The sequence below is a fragment of the Mizuhopecten yessoensis genome, unplaced genomic scaffold (assembly GCF_002113885.1).
Source record: "Mizuhopecten yessoensis strain PY_sf001 unplaced genomic scaffold, ASM211388v2 scaffold1951, whole genome shotgun sequence".
NCBI classification, from domain to species: Eukaryota; Metazoa; Mollusca; class Bivalvia; order Pectinida; family Pectinidae; genus Mizuhopecten; species Mizuhopecten yessoensis.
The window spans coordinates 314,689-333,161 of NW_018404303.1; the positions used below are offsets into that span (position 1 = coordinate 314,689).

Sequence of the window (18,473 nt, forward strand, 5' to 3'; positions counted from 1 at the left end):
TACGTATCATGTCCAGAAATCCCGTATTTTATATTTTCTTAATCTGCTCCTCTAGCGATGACCGCCATCTTGGAAAACGGACGGTTTGATGAAGAAATGGATTCTATTAAAATACACACTTACAACCAAATAAATATGCATTTAAATGATGAATTATGGTGTTTTGTTTCAGAATCATGTATTGTTTGGTAATCTTGGATAATGCTTACATGGGTTATTGTGTCGTATCCGATGTGGGATTTTTTGGCTATAACGGATCAGTGTTCATCTGCACACGCGTATGCATTCGCATAGCATCGTTCCACGTGCATTCACGATTTCAAATTTCTACATATGTTTTGAGAGTTGGCACATGTATTGGAGTTATAGTTAAAGTGTATTCGTTGCAAAGGCTTCAATTGATAATTAGATGCGATCAGTTACCTCTGAAAAGTGTGTTTTGAGACATCCCATCTAACTTGAATCGTGAGTGTGAGGCCCGCCAAAGGGCGTGATCCGTTATAGCCGTACTGATCCGCTATAGCCGACAAATCGGTAGGTCTTGTTTTCCTTATTTCGTTGTGTATATTTGATTTTATGAAGATCTTTTGGTATCACTGGAGAGGTAATTAAATGTTTTTTTTCTGAAAATATATGATGTCTTTAAAAAAAGGTTTTGCCAAAATTGTGTGTAGCAATTATATGCAAAGTGATCCGCTACTGCCGTAACAACTGTATCTGTCCAAAAAGTCGGCAGTGTGATAAACATGCTGTCGGCCATGTTTGTTTTCTAATAAGGGAACCAACATCCGCGCACAGAATCCGGAAATGATCAATTTATTTGTCTGTTCAATTTCATTTATTACTGTATTTTCTTTTCTGCTCAAGTGACCTATTCCGATCACTTTCCATCCCTCGTGCATAAACTTTTTACATTTTCAACTTCTGTTCAAGAACCAGTGGATGGAATATTTTCAAACTTGGTCATAATCATCCTTGGTAGATGAGGCTACAAAATTGTAAAATTGGGATTCCTACCCCAATATTTGAAAATCTTCTTCTCCAGACTCAGAGGTACTACAGTCATTTTCTCAGTATGGATGGAAAGATCATCAGGGGCTTTATTTGAATTGCAAATTTCAGGACCCCCAAGCTATCCGTTCTGCCTTGGGGAGGGGGCAAAGTTTACTATAGTTTATATAGGGAAACAACACTTTATGGTATATTTTGACAATTTTATGTAGGAAATTATTCTTACTTGGTTGGAATTCCTGCCCCATCCCCAGGGGCTAGGGCGGGGCCCCAAAGGGAACATTTACCAATATCTTAAACTTCTTATCCTTTGATGACATGACATTAGTATTGTATTTCACTTAGTTTACATGCTGATTTACACTTTACATCTAAACAAAAAACATAAAGCTACCAGTACCTCAGGTGACCGCTAAGGCCCTTGGGCCTCTTGTTTAAATTTAAATAGGTTTAGGTAAATAAATTACTTTAAAGTTAAAATCAAAGTTTTCCTTTTAAAGGAAATGGACAAATATTACAACTACCGTATATAATTATTTGAAATAGTATAATAAAATAGTAAAAATACATTCTGGCTATCAGAATTTTGTACAAGCCTATACTAGATGAACTAGAGTTTAACTGTAAGCTAGACATAAGCTTATGCATTGAAAAATAAATAATAAATTCCAATATCAAAAAATGTAATTTCTCATGATAAGAATTAAAATTTATTAACAGAAACTGGAAAATGTATGAAATTTTATTTCCCCTCATTTTCCCCCAATTTCAAATTTTACTGCATAAAAATTCCCAATTCATTGGACTCTGGACCCGGGGAAAAAATGGTAGGAAAATCCCTGGATGATATGTTGTAGTAAAATCTACTGGTACATGTTTCAGGTGGCTCTACAGAGATGGCCTCCTCCCTCCCAATACCTCCTTCGTCGGCTACGCTCGCAGCAAAATCAACATGGAGGAAGTACAGAAAAGATGCCATCCCTATCTGAAGGTAAGAATTTCATTACCCCTCCAAGATATACCGTTCTCTCCATCCTGCCTTATAAATCTTGTGTACTCAAAAACCAGATACTAGTAACAGATACGGTGCTGTACAGATTTTAATTTGTGTTAGTGCATGTGAAATAAATGAATAATTCTGTTTACTGTTTTCAAAACGGCAAATTGAAAACTTATCAGATATGTTTGAAAGACTTACCAATGACTTACAGATATGATTCTCTTCAAGTGTAGTTAAGCTAAAGATAAGGCATATACAGGCTTACCACGTGTTTCTGTCTATCAATGTCACCAGTAAGTTACAGTTTCTAATGAATTTTAGGGAAATGAAACATGAAAACTAATTAGTTGAAACCAATTTCATGTCTACAGGATATATATCATTTACTACCTGTATCGTGGGAAAATTCTTAAAATTAAATTAAATGATTTCAAAGTAAATTGTAGACTTGATCAATGGCTTGATAGAATGAAAACGTGGCAGATATCAAAGTTGTTTAATTTAGAAGCAGAAAACATGGCTATGTACATTTATATGTATCTCAATGCAAGGACATTTTAGTCTACTGTGCTGGTATGTTAAATTGTCGATGTGATGAATTCAAACTTAGCTTGTTAAGTCAGCGTTACTGCTGCGCTGTGTACCAGATATTAGACATTTGTGAACTGTAATTATGTACGGAGTAGAAAGGACATTCTGTAACAGTCAGTTATTCCGCCTTAAACCAAGATGATAGGATGTCAATGCAGACAAATTATTTCACGCAAAAGAACATGTTTCAGAAAAAATACCCACTTCCTCTTCAGAATTTAATTCATACGGTCATATATACTGGTGGTGTACAGATGTTCTTTATGTAATATAAATTTCACGTTAAAGTTGGTCTCCTTCAAATAGATTGAAATTACTGATGTATGTAAGTGTTTATTGTGTAGAAACCTTGAAAATTCCATCAGTCACTGGAGAATACTTTGTGACAAAGTATAAAAGGGTTTATGACTAAGTAAGACTAGTTTGTATGTTACACCGTCACCAGCCACCATATTTAAACATGTAATCACACAGAGCAGGAAGTGAAGACTTCAGCCAATATCACACTCATTTACACATAGTACATGCAGTGATACAACATTCATTTGAATGTCGTTTATAGAAAAATCGAACAATTGGATTTGGAAAATCAGGATCTGGAAGTCTGAATTTTTAATTAAATTGTCATTTTGGCGTCCATAATGGTTCTAGTGTTAAATTGTCATTTTGGCGTCCATAATGGTTCTAGTGTAAAAAAAATCATCTTTTATTTAGAATATTTTTCTAATGAAAAATAGTTCAGCAGGAAAGGTGGAAAGGAACCAGCTGCACAGTTTGTCAATTAAATACATGTACATGTACTTTAAATACTACACTATCAAATAGGTTACTGATTTGGTGTATAACGTAGTATAGTGACAAATAATGTTTACGATTTCGTCGAATTGTTATACAGGTAAATGATACAAATCACTCACTCAGCGATAGCTTGACAAAAGGTCCGGTTGGTCTTGACATTTTGTAAGATATTGATGTGTACATCGTTTGTGTTTAAAAAAATATTTTGATACTGCACATAAATTTTCCAAACCAATGAATATTATTGAAGATAGCCCATGTTTATAAAATGTATCAATTTCAGGTGCAAGACAGCGAAAAAGACAAACTAGCAGCATTTTTCAAAGCCAATCAGTACATAGCTGGAGATTATGAGAAGGTAGCAAGCTTTGCTGTTCTAAACAAATGTCTGGACCAGAAGAAAAATGCCAACAGAATATTTTATCTGGCTCTACCTCCGTCTGTCTACGAGTCTGTCACCCGCAATATCAAGGCTACCTGTATGGCAAAGGAGTAAGTCTCACATTGAATGTACATGCTCAATTGTGAGTGTAATACACTGAACTGTTTATTGTCATAAGCCTTGAAGTAAATGTTAGTACAATATCAAAACTTGATTTTATACCCTCACCATTTTATGAGGAAGGACAGGGGGCATATAGATTTCTCGATCAGTCCATCAAGCCCTGTTCAGTCACATCCCGATTCATTATCATCTTTCATGTGACTCCATTTATTAACAGATTTCAGTAAAAAAAAAACATTACAAAATATGAGAATACATCAAATGTGGTCATATTTTAGGATTCCAAGGTAAAGACCTAAGTCACTGTTACTATTTAAAGGTGAAACAATGACACTGATTTGAACGGGAATGGTTTCACTCATGTCATATAGACAATTTCTATTTTTTTCAGCCCACTATCATCAGGTCGTGGTTTATTCATGATCAAATTGTCCGTCCTTAAACTGTTTTTGTTTTTGCTATTTCTCAGGAAGTACTGGAGGGATCTTTCTCAAATTTAACATGTAGGCTCCTCTTGATTCCTAGTTGTGAATGTTTGTTATCACTATTCCTCAGGAAGTACTTGAGGGATCTTTTCAAATATGATATGTAATTTTCCCATGGTCTGTAGTTGTGCATGTTTACTTTTGAGACTGATCAGAAAAACAAAATGGCCGACAGGTGGCCATCTTAGATTTCGACATTGAATGTTTGTTATCTCTCTTTCTCTGGAAGGACTGGAGGGATAATTCAAATGTCGTATGTAGGTTCCCCTTAGTCCCTTGTTGTGGCTGTTTACTTTTGAGACTGATTGGATAAACAAAATAGCTGACAGACATCTTGGATTTTGACCGTGACTGTTTCTTATCACTATTTGTCAGGAAGTACTTAGAGTATCTTTCTCCAATTTAATACGTTGGTTACCTTTGGTCCTTTCTTTCTTGTTCAAATGTAATTTTGAGACTGCTTGGATAAACAAAATGGCCGACAGACAGCCATCTTGGATTTTGACTGTGAATGTTTGGTATTCGCCAATTCTCAGGAAGTACTGGAAGAATCTTTCTCAAATTTAATATGTAAGTTCCCCTTTGTCTTTTGGTGTGCATGTCAACTTTTGAGATTGATGGAATAAACAAAATTGTTGACTGGTGGCCAATTTGGATTTTGACAGTTAAAGTTTGTTATTGCTATTTCTCAGAAAGTACTAAAGGGATCTTTCTAAAACTTGATATGTAGGTTTCCCTTGGTCTGCAGTTGTGCATTTTTATTGATCATAAGAATAAGATGGCCATCGGAACTACTTGCAATGATCTGATCTATTTCTTTCACAGTAAGTACTGTACTATGTGAATCAACATACTCACTTTGAAGGTTGTCTTTTATACACACCTGGGTTTGCATTTACTATTTACATGACTTTTTCGAACAGATAAGAGAAAAGAAGAGAAAAGATCGAACTGACAAAGAACTAACAAAGAACTAACAAAGATAATACGATGGTTGGTGCCAAGATCCCTCTTGGGTCTCATTTCCCTGTAAAATATCCTGGTTTTATATAGGCAAAACAAATTTGATCATACCTGGTGATCAAACCTATTCAGATTAAGATGACAGTCTTATGTTTACAGTGGATGCTGGACTCGTGTCGTGATAGAGAAGCCTTTTGGTAAGGACCTAGAAAGCTCCAACAATCTGTCAGAACACCTCAGTGCTTTATTTAAAGAGGAAGAGATGTACAGAATCGATCACTACCTGGGCAAAGAAATGGTGCAGAATCTCATGGTGCTAAGGTAGGTAAAAGGTCAGACATTACCTGTACATGGTGCTAAAATATGTTAAAATTCAGACTTTACCTGTACATGGTGCTACAATATGTTAAAATTCAGACTTTACCTGTACATGGTGCTACAATATGTTAAAATTCAGACTTTACCTGTACATGGTGCTACAATATGTTAAAATTCAGACTTTACCTGTACATGGTGCTACAATATGTTAAAATTCAGACTTTACCTGTACATGGTGCTACAATATGTTAAAATTCAGACTTTACCTGTACATGGTGCTACAATATGTTAAAATTCAGACTTTACCTGTACATGGTGCTACAATATGTTAAAATTCAGACTTTACCTGTACATGGTGCTACAATATGTTAAAATTCAGACTTTACCTGTACATGGTGCTACAATATGTTAAAATTCAGACTTTACCTGTACATGGTGCTACAATATGTTAAAATTCAGACTTTACCTGTACATGGTGCTACAATATGTTAAAATTCAGACTTTACCTGTACATGGTGCAGAATCTCATGGTGCTAGGGTAGGTTAAAGGTCAACCACTATCAGAAGATCATGATGGTTGTTACCATATGGTGTTACGGGAGATATTTTTTTAATAACTTTATGGGGCTATAGCCTGTACATGATCCGCTTTGTAAAAATAAAAATTGGCTGAAAAACTTGCATACATATTGTCAGTTTTGCATCTTTACAATTGAACTTTGCCTGTGTAATAGATCAATGTTAATCCTTTTCCTTTGAGCAGATTTGCCAACAAACTGTTCAGTCATATCTGGAACAGGGACAATATTGCGTCCGTTGTCATCAGCTTTAAGGAGCCATTTGGAACTCAGGGACGAGGCGGCTACTTCGACGAGTTTGGAATTATCAGGTAAACGGGTACTTGGAGTTAAACTGATACTCTGTAAATGATCTCAAACATAAGTTGTGTTTATGTGAAGTGAAGTTGATTCCTCCTTGGTAAATTTGAGGTATTTCTACATGACACGTGGTTATATACTCCCTGACAAATGTGACATGGTATACATTCATAGCTACTCAACATAGCATAAACAGCTCTTAGTTGTGCAAACTTTTAACGGGGTGTTTTTTTCACTCGAAACACTTCACATATTCATTAAATCATTGTATAATGTCCTTATGAGTATAACTGGGAATGGTGAATGTTTGACTGGGCAAGGTTTCCCGGTATCCAGTATGTATATCACTGTACATGTATAATGTCCTTATGAGTATAACTGGGAATGGTGAATGTTTGACTGTGCAAGGTTTCCTGGTATCCAGTATGTGTACCACTGTACATGTACTATGTCCTTATGACTTATAACTGTGAATGGTGAATGTTTGACTTGGCAAGGTTTCCTGGTATCCAGTATGTATACCACTGCTCATTTTAGTCCCCCACTAGTTACCAAAAGGGAACTAAAGGTTTGCGCTTCATCCATCCGTACATTCATCCAACTGATTTCTGTCCTTTCAAAAAAATAATCAGAGGGGCATATTTTCTACGCTATTTTACCTAGAGTAGCCAGATTTGGTATGCAAGTACATCTTGGGATGGGGAAGTGCAGAATATGAGAAGTAGGTCACTGTGACTTACGATTTTACCTTTGACCTCAACCATTGAAAAAGTTTGTCTTAGGAATATGCATTCTGTACTATTTCACTGACATAACCATATTAGGTATGCAGGTGAATCTCACAGTAGTGGAGTGCAGTTGATGAAAGGTAGGTAGGACCCTGTGATGTTGCTTTGACGACTGACCTCATGTAGACACAGAAAAAGTTCAAAGCTAATCTTAAGCTTCTATACTGTTTCTCCTGGAGTAACCAAATTTGGTATGCAACTATATACTGAGATGACAGAATTAACAGCACCAAAAGCAAGTTGCTGTGATCTCTATATTGACCTCTGACCCCAATGATTGAAAAAAATGCTGAATTCTGTATCAGGATACTTTCTTTAAAAGTGTGATACAGAGTTAGGTGTACCGCTCTGTAAATAAAGAATTCATTACCAGTAGGTGACTATGGATTTCCTTGCAATACATTGACTTATAATGTTATAATTTATGGGAAGGGTATGTTCAAATCCCTATTTATAACTTAGGAATTATCAAATATCATGTCCTCTGTCTTACAAGATGGTATTGTAAGATGGTTATATTAACTTCACACAAACATTTTTTGTTTACAGAGATGTTATGCAGAACCACCTTTTACAAATCTTAACTCTGGTTGCCATGGAAAAGCCCCCGACAACAGGCGCTGAAGATATTAGAAATGAGAAGGTAAAAATGTGCCTGTTTTTCAAGTAACCATTTCACCACTGTTAACAATAATGGACTCATCCAGATCAAAGCATTGTAGAGTGTACTAACTTACATAGGGGTGAAAGGATGAAGTATTCAGTTAAATATTTTGAAGCACAACGTTGGCTGGTGTCTGTGTTTCAGGCATCCATATTTAAGGATAAATTTTGATTGGTTTTCTGTTTACATGAAGACATTGAAGGGTAATTTTACCGGTGTGAAACTGTAAGGGACCATGTTTGAAAGGTGTCGTGTGTCAGGTGAATACTTATAGGGGAGGACATTTAACAGGTGTTACTTATGATGAATTTTGACAGGTGTTTTTTGTGTCGGGTGAATACTTATAGGGGACGACATTTAACAGGTGTTACTTATGATGAATTTCGACAGGTGTTTTTTGTGTCGGGGGAATACTTATAGGGGACGACATTTAACGGGTGTTACTTGTGATGAATTTTGACAGGTGTTTTTTGTGTCGGGGGGATACTTATAGGGGACGCCATTTAACAGGTGTTACTTATGATGAATTTCGACAGGTGTTTTTTGTGTCGGGTGAATACTTATAGGGGACGACATTTAACTGTGGTGACTTATGGTGAATTTTGACAGGTGTTTTTTGTGTCGGGGGAATTCTTATACAGGTGTTTTTTGTGTCGGGGGGATACTTATAGGGGACGCCATTTAACAGGTGTTACTTATGATAAATTTTGACAGGTGTTTTTTGTGTCGGGTGAATACTTATAGGGGGCGACATTTAACAGGGGTTACTTATGATGAATTTTGACAGGTGTTTTTTGTGTCTGGTTAATACTTATACAGGTGTTTTTTGTGTCGGGGGAATACTTATAGGGGACGACATTTAACGGGGGTTACTTATGGTGAATTTTGACAGGTGTTTTTTGTGTCGGGGGGATACTTATACAGGTGTTTTTTGTGTCGGGTGAATACTTATAGGGGACGACATTTAACGGGGGTTACTTATGGTGAATTTTGACAGGTGTTTTTTGTGTCGGGTGAATACTTATAGGGGACGACATTTAACTGTGGTGACTTATGGTGAATTTTGACAGGTGTTTTTTGTGTCGGGGGGATACTTATACAGGTGTTTTTTTTGTCGGGTGAATACTTGTAAGGATAGACTATGCTGATGTATACCTTCTGGTGTATTACAGGTCAAGGTACTGAAGAGCATACAACCGATAGAACTGGAGCATATCGTGTTGGGCCAATATGTCGGTAATCCTGAGGGCACGGGCGACGAGAAGGTTGGATACTTAGAGGACCCGACTGTTCCAAAAGGTGCATTCTCATAAATCTCTTGTTCATTATATTTATAAAACAGTTCGATAAAGTTTCCAGTTTGTTCTCTGCTAATGTTGACAGTGTGATTGTTCCAGAAGTATCGTATGTTAAGGTTTTGTATACCTTCTGTACTAATGCCTTTGTCTCTCTAGGCTCGGCTACCCCCACCTTTGCCACAGCCGCTTTGTTTGTGAAGAATGAACGTTGGGAAGGGGTGCCCTTCTTCCTGAGGTGTGGAAAGGGTAAGTGCATGTCAAAGTACAATATATATCTTAGTAGGAGGGGTGCCCTTCTTTCTGAGGTTTGGAAAGGGTAAGTTCATGTCAAAATACAATATATATCTGTAGGAGGGGTGCCCTTCTTCCTGAGGTGTGGAGAGGGTAAGTGCATGTCAAAGTACAATATATATCTGAGTAGGAGGGGGGGCCCTTTTTCCTGAGGTGTGGAAAGGGTAAGTGCATGTCAAAGTACAATATATATCTTAGTAGGAAAGGTGCCCTTCTTCCTGAGGTGTGGAAAGGGTAAGTGCATGTCAAAGTACAATATATATCTTAGTAGGAGGGGTGCCCTTCTTTCTGAGGTTTGGAAAGGGTAAGTTCATGTCAAAATACAATATATATCTGTAGGAGGGGTGCCCTTCTTCCTGAGGTGTGGAGAGGGTAAGTGCATGTCAAAGTACAATATATATCTGAGTAGGAGGGGTGCCCTTCTTCCTGAGGTGTGGCAAGGGTAAGTGCATGTCAAAGTACAATATATATCTGAGGAGGAGAGGTGCCCTTCTTCCTGAGGTGTGGAAAGGGTAGGTGCATGTCAAAGTACAATATATATCAGAGTAGGAGAGGTGCCCTTCTTCCTGAGGTGCGGAAAGGGTAAGTGCATGTCAAAGTACAATATATATCTTAGTAGGAGGGGTGCCCTTCTTTCTGAGGTTTGGAAAGGGTAGGTTCATGTCAAAATACAATATATATCTGTAGGAGGGGTGCCCTTCTTCCTGAGGTGTGGAGAGGGTAAGTGCATGTCAAAGTACAATATATATCTTAGTAGGAGGGGTGCCCTTCTTTCTGAGGTTTGGAAAGGGTAGGTTCATGTCAAAATACAATATATATCTGTAGGAGGGGTGCCCTTCTTCCTGAGGTGTGGAGAGGGTAAGTGCATGTCAAAGTACAATATATATCTTAGTAGGAAAGGTGCCCTTCTTCCTGAGGTGTGGAAAGGGTAGGTGCATGTCAAAGTACAATATATATCAGAGTAGGAGAGGTGCCCTTCTTCCTGAGGTGCGGAAAGGGTAAGTGCATGTCAAAGTACAATATATATCAGAGTACGAGGGGTTCCCTTCTTCCTGAGGCGTGGAAAGGGTATGTTCATATCAAAATACAATATATATCTTAGTAGGAGGGGTGCCCTTCTTCCTGAGGTGTGGAGAGGGTAAGTGCATGTCAAAGTACAATATATATCAGAGTAGGAGGGGTGCCCTTCTTCCTGAGGTGTGGCAAGGGTAAGTGCATGTCAAAGTACAATATATATCTGAGTAGGAGAGGTGCCCTTTTTCCTGAGGTGTGGAAAGGGTAAGTGCATGTCAAAGTACAATATATATCTGAGGAGGAGGGGTGCCCTTCTTCCTGAGGTGTGGAAAGGGTAAGTGCATGTTAAAGTACAATATATATCTGAGTAGGAGAGGTGCCCTTTTTCCTGAGGTGTGGAAAGGGTAAGTGCATGTCAAAGTACACTATATATCTGAGTAGGAGGGGTGCCCTTCTTCCTGAGGTGCGGAAAGGGTAAGTGCATGTCAAAGTACAATATATATCAGAGTAGGAGGGGTGCCCTTCTTCCTGAGGTGTGGAAAGGGTATGTTCATATCAAAATACAATATATATCTGAGTAGGAAAACAGAAAAAAATCAGATTTTCATACTGAAAAGATAAATGTTGCATCCTTATTGATCATCTTTCCAGGGCACATGATTTTAGTTTAGTCTTTTGCCGGAATACGAAAAGGTGTATGAAATTTCGTAAAGAGGGAAGGTACTTCCCATATACAAATACCTACTAAAAGTTGTCTGCAGTAATTAACATTGATTTCAAAACATTCTTTTGAACTTTAATTCATGAAAATGCTCATAAGATTTCTTAAAATTGCTGATTCTTTAGTGATTATTTCTACATTTTCCTAAGTAAATTTTAAAACCAAGTAGTGTCTGCTGTTAGAAATAATATTGTTCATACACAGGATGTAATACTCATTTTTTTATTATACAAAGTCATTTGAAGCATGACTAATTTCATGATAACATCTTTGGCAGAGTACACAGGACATACAATCCTGACTGAGCAGGGTACACAGTACATACAATCCTGACTGAGCAGGGTACACAGTACATACATCCTGACTGAGCAGGGTATGTGTTGCATACAATCCTGACTGAGCAGGGTACACGTTACATACAATCCTGACTGTGTACCCTGCTCAGTCAGGATTATATGTAACGCGTACCCTGCTCAATCAGGATTGTATGTACTGAGCAGGGTACACAATACATACAATCATGACTGAGCAGGGTACACCGTACATACATCCTGACTGAGGAGGGTATGTGTTGCATACAAACCTGACTGAGCAGGGTACGCGTTACATATAATCCTGACTTAGCAGGGTACACATTACATACAATCCGGACTGAGCAGGGTACGCATTACATACAATCCTGACCGAGCAGGGTACACAGTACTTACAATCCTGACTGAGCAGGGTACACAGTACATACAATCCTGATTGAGCAGGGTACACATTACATACAATCCTGACTGAGCAGAGTACACGTTACATACAATCCTGACTGAGCAGGGTACACGTTACATACAATCCTGACTGAGCAGGGTACGCATTACATACAATCCTGACTGAGCAGGGTACGCATTACATACAATCCTGACTGAGCAGGGTACACGTTACATTCAATCCTGACTGAGAACTGTGTACCATTCCAAAATCCTGTGTAACATAATATTCACTTGTATGTTACTGAATTGTGTTTATGCTAAGCCTACCTTAGATACTTTATACCTGGAACCCTTGGCTCTGTCTAATACTCGTCCTCCAACAGTATAACCAATAAACATCCTTCACAAGTCCTTACTATCACTGCCACAATAAGTATGCCTCATTATGACGTGCAAAATAGGCGGAAGTTAATTTACAGATAAGTTTTCCTGCTAAATAAAATACTGTTATTAAACATTTCTGTTACAGCTCTGAACGAGAGGAAGGCTGAAGTTAGGATTCAGTTCCGTGACATTCCCGGAGACATCTTCCAGCCTGGAGATGTGAAGCGTAATGAGCTTGTGATTCGGGTTCAGCCAAATGAAGCTGTCTATCTAAAGATGATGACCAAATCGCCAGGAATGAGTTTTAAGAGTGAAGAAACTGAACTTGATCTGTCATACAATCATCGCTACCAGGTACGAGTCCTGGCTACCGTAGTTGTGAGGTGTGTTAAAATGGTCATCCTTAAGGTCTGATGATGTAATAGCCCCGAGGTCTGGTGCACTGGTCAGTTGCAAAGTGTGTTATGATTGTCAATTAAATCTGGGGATGGTGTATTGGTCATTCATATGGTCAGTTGTTCTAGCCAATATTTAAGCCTTGTGTTAGGTCAACTGTATTGGTCAGTTTTTGTAAGGTTTGGTGTGGTGGTCAGTCGTAAGGACTGATGTACTGGTCAGTTGTAAGGAGAGGTGAATTGTGGGAGTCTTCATTGTTTAAAAAAATATGGAAACCCGTTAATTTGCTTGTTATTACTCTATAGTTCAGATAGAATTATTAATTACTTCAATGTACATTAACCCACTTCTGTTAAAGTCCTTTTAGTCTCTAGGGATGACACAGCAATATTGGTACATGTGATAGCAAGCATTAAATTTATCTGACCAAAAGGCCCAAAGTACTGAGATGCACCAAGTATGCGTTGCCATTACTTGGAAAGCCAGTTTCATAACCTTTTGTGAAAGCCTATGGCTATCAAAAATAGATGTCAATTTCACTGTTGGAACTTTGGCTTAATGCCAAACTCTGGAAAACAGTGATGTTGTTTGATACATTGATTGCTGTAGATGCTGTGTTTTATTGTTGATGATACATTCGGGGTTTAACTTTCCTTTCTTGATGTCTTGTTTGTTTGGGAAGACTTTCCTATCTTTTATTGTCAATGCCAGATAGCTTTTATCATAAATTATTAATGATTTTATTTCTGTTTCTGTAGAACTTGAAGTTACCGGACGCTTATGAACGCCTGATACTTGACGTATTCTGCGGGTCACAGATTCACTTTGTCAGGTCGGACGAACTCTTTGAAGCTTGGAGGATATTTACACCCCTGCTTCACAAGATAGAGAAGGAAAAGCCGAAACCCATAGAATATGTTTATGGCAGGTGAGTGGCGTTTAAAGTCTGTCCCTGTGTTTTTGTAGTGCTTCTATTATGTTAGTTACTAGATGGTGTTCCTAAGTTTTATAACAATTTAACTCATTCACCCCTAAAATTTCATAATGAAATATTCCAACCTTTGAATTGGAAGAGTTCACATGTATCTTCAGGGGTAAATGAGTTAAATTTTCATTTAACATCTTTTACTTTTCATTTCATCAAAATCTTGAAATGCGTTGATTTATTTTTGGCATGTAATTTTGTCAATGATTTGATTCCTAATGTTAACAAGAATTCACTTTTTCTCAGTTTTATTCCATCTTGATAAAATATATTAAATTTGTTTAATCTGTTGACCAAACTTGGAAAGTCTTGACTCATAAGGTCTATCCGAGGAAATACTAACTACCACCAGCAGATTCCTAATCAGCCAGTTGGTTATCAGACTTGTAGGCAGGTAATTATATGACCATAGACCATTTCAGATCTAAATTGATTTATTAACGAACAGGCTGTTACAGAAACTACTGTAGCAGTGATTGATCAAATATTGTGATAAGATTTAAGAACCATCTGGAAAATGGTTCTAACAAGGATTTTCCTTTTCTTAGGAACTTAATTATTAAAGAGGAAGAATATCCTGATGATTACCTGCTGGTTAAATCCCATATTAATTAGTTAATTCATATAAAAAAAAATAATTCAAATCTTCAGTGCTGCAATGCCATATACTAGCTGTTTCCCATCTACCTGTATCATGTTTCACTCCAGCAAGTAAAACGGCCACGGCCGCCATTTTAAATAACTATTTAAAACTTTAAAGTAAAGTTCTGCAAGGCCGATTGAACTGAAACTTTGTAGGAATGATCGACTCATGCTCCTGACAAAGTGTTGTTATTTTTCGGGTCGATCAGAAATTCAAAATGGCCGACACGGTCGCCATTTTGAAAATATATTTCAAACTTAAAGTCAAGTTCTACTGGGCCGATTGAACTGAAACTTTGAAGAAATGATCGACTAATGGTCCTGACAAAATGTTGTTCTTTTTTGGGTCGATCAGAAATCCAATATGGCCGGCATATGAAAAAACAATTTCAAACTTAAAGTCAAGTTCTGCTGGGCCGATTAAACTGAAACTTGGTAGGAATGATCGACTTATGTTCCTGACAAAGTGTTGTTATTTTTTGGGTCAATCAGAAATCCAATATGGCTGCCACTGCTGCCATTTTGAAAATAGCTATTTCAAACTTAAAAACAAGTTCTAATAGGCCGATTTAATTAACTCGGTCTAGGAATGATCAGCTCATGGTCCTGACAAACTTAACAATTTTTTACTCAAATTGGTACATATTTCAACAACAAAAATAAATACTGTAGGACTCAGGTGACTGTTAAGGCCCATGGGCCTCTTGTTTATTTAAATAGTGTCTAACGATATTTTATATTGCTCAGTAAATAATTTGGATCTCTTAACCCTAAAACAGGTGAGACTGATAACGATTACGTATAAACTGCAAGACTGATGCTAACCGTGTCTTATTAGTAAATACAAATGTTGTTATAAACAGTTTGTTGTGTGACTGATTTTAACATGACAGTGTTATCTTGTTTGTGATCTGACTTCACACTTACTTAATTAATACAACACATCACGAGAATGCATGTAACCGAACAATCGTTTTGCAGGTCTGATAACACGCTACTTATAATACGTACACACAACAAGTAATAATGCACTACAAAATAAGCTTACCTTAATCTTTAAAATATAGTGTTGCTAGTTTTTGCAATAACACAGTTACATGTAACTTGCTAGCTGAACTTTTATTACCCTGCTGCAGGTGGTTTGTCCTCTAATTGATCTGATTTTACCTGCACTATATAATAGTTTCACTTAACACCTTACCAATAAAATGAGCGATACAAGAACTGCAGAGAAAAGCTTCTAATAAGATTGTGCAATGTGAAAAAGAACCTGCTGTTTTGTGTAATTACTAAACATTTCTTTATAGAATTTGACATACAGTTGTCCCCCTTGCCAATTTTGACGGGATGACAGTATAACGGGGTTGGAAGTATAACAGGGATGACCGTATAACGGGGTTGGCAGTATAACAGGGATGACAGTATAACGGGGTTGGCAATACAACAGGGTTACAGTAGGACATCCGAATGTCCAACACAAGAGTGCAGGAAAATGTACAGATACACCTGAAACTAACATATGCATACACATACACATATATTTATTGTGAAACGAATACAGACAGATAATATATATTATTTGTAGCTTTTTAAGCATTAATAAGTTATAAAATACAATTATAATTTATGTTTGTACTACTCACTGATTTGTAACACCATCCAGGATACAGAGAACAGATATTGATGGTCGTTACAGGTTGTTGTCAGGGACAGGTCCCACCTGAGTTAAACATATCCAAAGTGGACTGTTTTATGGGAACCATTTTATCCCTCTGAGTATTTAAACATTCAATGTACGTTCTATTGTGTAATGTTTGATTAGTTTAAGGATCAAGTTTACGCAGCATGGTCAATCGAAATCTGAAATGGACGCCATGATGGAAACTGAGATAGGTCAGAATTCTATATATCGAGGGAATACTGTGTTTGTTTACAATCACGTCACCATCAGACTCCTGTAAAGTAAGCTACAGCCACTATACATGTAGATGAGGTTCTTGTCGCCAACAGACACACGTAAAGTAAGCTACAGCCACTATACATGTAGATGAGGTTCTTGTCACCAACAGACACACGTAAAGTAAGCTACAGCCACTATACATGTAGATGAGGTTCGTGTCACCAACAGACACACGTAAAGTAAGCTACAGCCACTATACATGTAGATGAGGTTCGTGTCACCAACAGACACACGTAAAGTAAGCTACAGCCACTATACATGTAGATGAGGTTCGTGTCACCAACAGACACACGTAAAGTAAGCTACAGCCACTATACATGTAGATGAGGTTCGTGTCACCAACAGACACACGTAAAGTAAGCTACAGCCACTATACATGTAGATGAGGTTCGTGTCACCAACAGACACACGTAAAGTAAGCTACAGCCACTATACATGTAGATGAGGTTCGTGTCACCAACAGACACACGTAAAGTAAGCTACAGCCACTATACATGTAGATGAGGTTCGTGTCACCAACAGACACACGTAAAGTAAGCTACAGCCACTATACATGTAGATGAGGTTCGTGTCACCAACAGACACACGTAAAGTAAGCTACAGCCACTATACATGTAGATGAGGTTCGTGTCACCAACAGACACACGTAAAGTAAGCTACAGCCACTATACATGTAGATGAGGTTCGTGTCACCAACAGACACACGTAAAGTAAGCTACAGCCACTATACATGTAGATGAGGTTCGTGTCACCAACAGACACACGTAAAGTAAGCTACAGCCACTATACATGTAGATGAGGTTCGTGTCACCAACAGACACACGTAAAGTAAGCTACAGCCACTATACATGTAGATGAGGTTCGTGTCACCAACAGACACACGTAAAGTAAGCTACAGCCACTATACATGTAGATGAGGTTCGTGTCACCAACAGACACACGTAAAGTAAGCTACAGCCACTATACATGTAGATGAGGTTCGTGTCACCAACAGACACACGTAAAGTAAGCTACAGCCACTATACATGTAGATGAGGTTCGTGTCACCAACAGACACACGTAAAGTAAGCTACAGCCACTATACATGTAGATGAGGTTCGTGTCACCAACAGACACACGTAAAGTAAGCTACAGCCACTATACATGTAGATGAGGTTCGTGTCACCAACAGACACACGTAAAGTAAGCTACAGCCACTATACATGTAGATGAGGTTCGTGTCACCAACAGACACACGTAAAGTAAGCTACAGCCACTATACATGTAGATGAGGTTCGTGTCACCAACAGACACACGTAAAGTAAGCTACAGCCACTATACATGTAGATGAGGTTCGTGTCACCAACAGACACACGTAAAGTAAGCTACAGCCACTATACATGTAGATGAGGTTCGTGTCACCAACAGACACACGTAAAGTAAGCTACAGCCACTATACATGTAGATGAGGTTCGTGTCACCAACAGACACACGTAAAGTAAGCTACAGCCACTATACATGTAGATGAGGTTCGTGTCACCAACAGACACACGTAAAGTAAGCTACAGCCACTATACATGTAGATGAGGTTCGTGTCACCAACAGACACACGTAAAGTAAGCTACAGCCACTATACATGTAGATGAGGTTCGTGTCACCAACAGACACACGTAAAGTAAGCTACAGCCACTATACATGTAGATGAGGTTCGTGTCACCAACAGACACACGTAAAGTAAGCTACAGCCACTATACATGTAGATGAGGTTCGTGTCACCAACAGACACACGTAAAGTAAGCTACAGCCACTATACATGTAGATGAGGTTCGTGTCACCAACAGACACACGTAAAGTAAGCTACAGCCACTATACATGTAGATGAGGTTCGTGTCACCAACAGACACACGTAAAGTAAGCTACAGCCACTATACATGTAGATGAGGTTCGTGTCACCAACAGACACACGTAAAGTAAGCTACAGCCACTATACATGTAGATGAGGTTCGTGTCACCAACAGACACACGTAAAGTAAGCTACAGCCACTATACATGTAGATGAGGTTCTTGTCACCAACAGACACATGTAAAGTAACCTACAGCCACTATA

The 18,473-nt window shown here is 38.0% G+C and overlaps 1 protein-coding gene across 2 annotated transcripts in view; it reads left to right on the top strand.

Moving 5' to 3' along the window:
• LOC110443182 (glucose-6-phosphate 1-dehydrogenase X-like) overlaps positions 1–18,473 on the top strand; it is a 52,939-nt gene that overhangs the window by 19,589 nt on the left and 14,877 nt on the right. For both annotated transcript variants that reach the window (XM_021487233.1, XM_021487242.1), the window contains exons 3-11: positions 1,894–2,002; positions 3,684–3,892; positions 5,513–5,674; positions 6,435–6,560; positions 7,887–7,980; positions 9,174–9,300; positions 9,456–9,545; positions 12,550–12,758; positions 13,559–13,728. In XM_021487233.1, the coding sequence (XP_021342908.1) occupies positions 1,894–2,002; positions 3,684–3,892; positions 5,513–5,674; positions 6,435–6,560; positions 7,887–7,980; positions 9,174–9,300; positions 9,456–9,545; positions 12,550–12,758; positions 13,559–13,728 (1,296 nt within the window). The remainder of the gene's footprint in view (positions 1–1,893; positions 2,003–3,683; positions 3,893–5,512; positions 5,675–6,434; positions 6,561–7,886; positions 7,981–9,173; positions 9,301–9,455; positions 9,546–12,549; positions 12,759–13,558; positions 13,729–18,473) is intronic.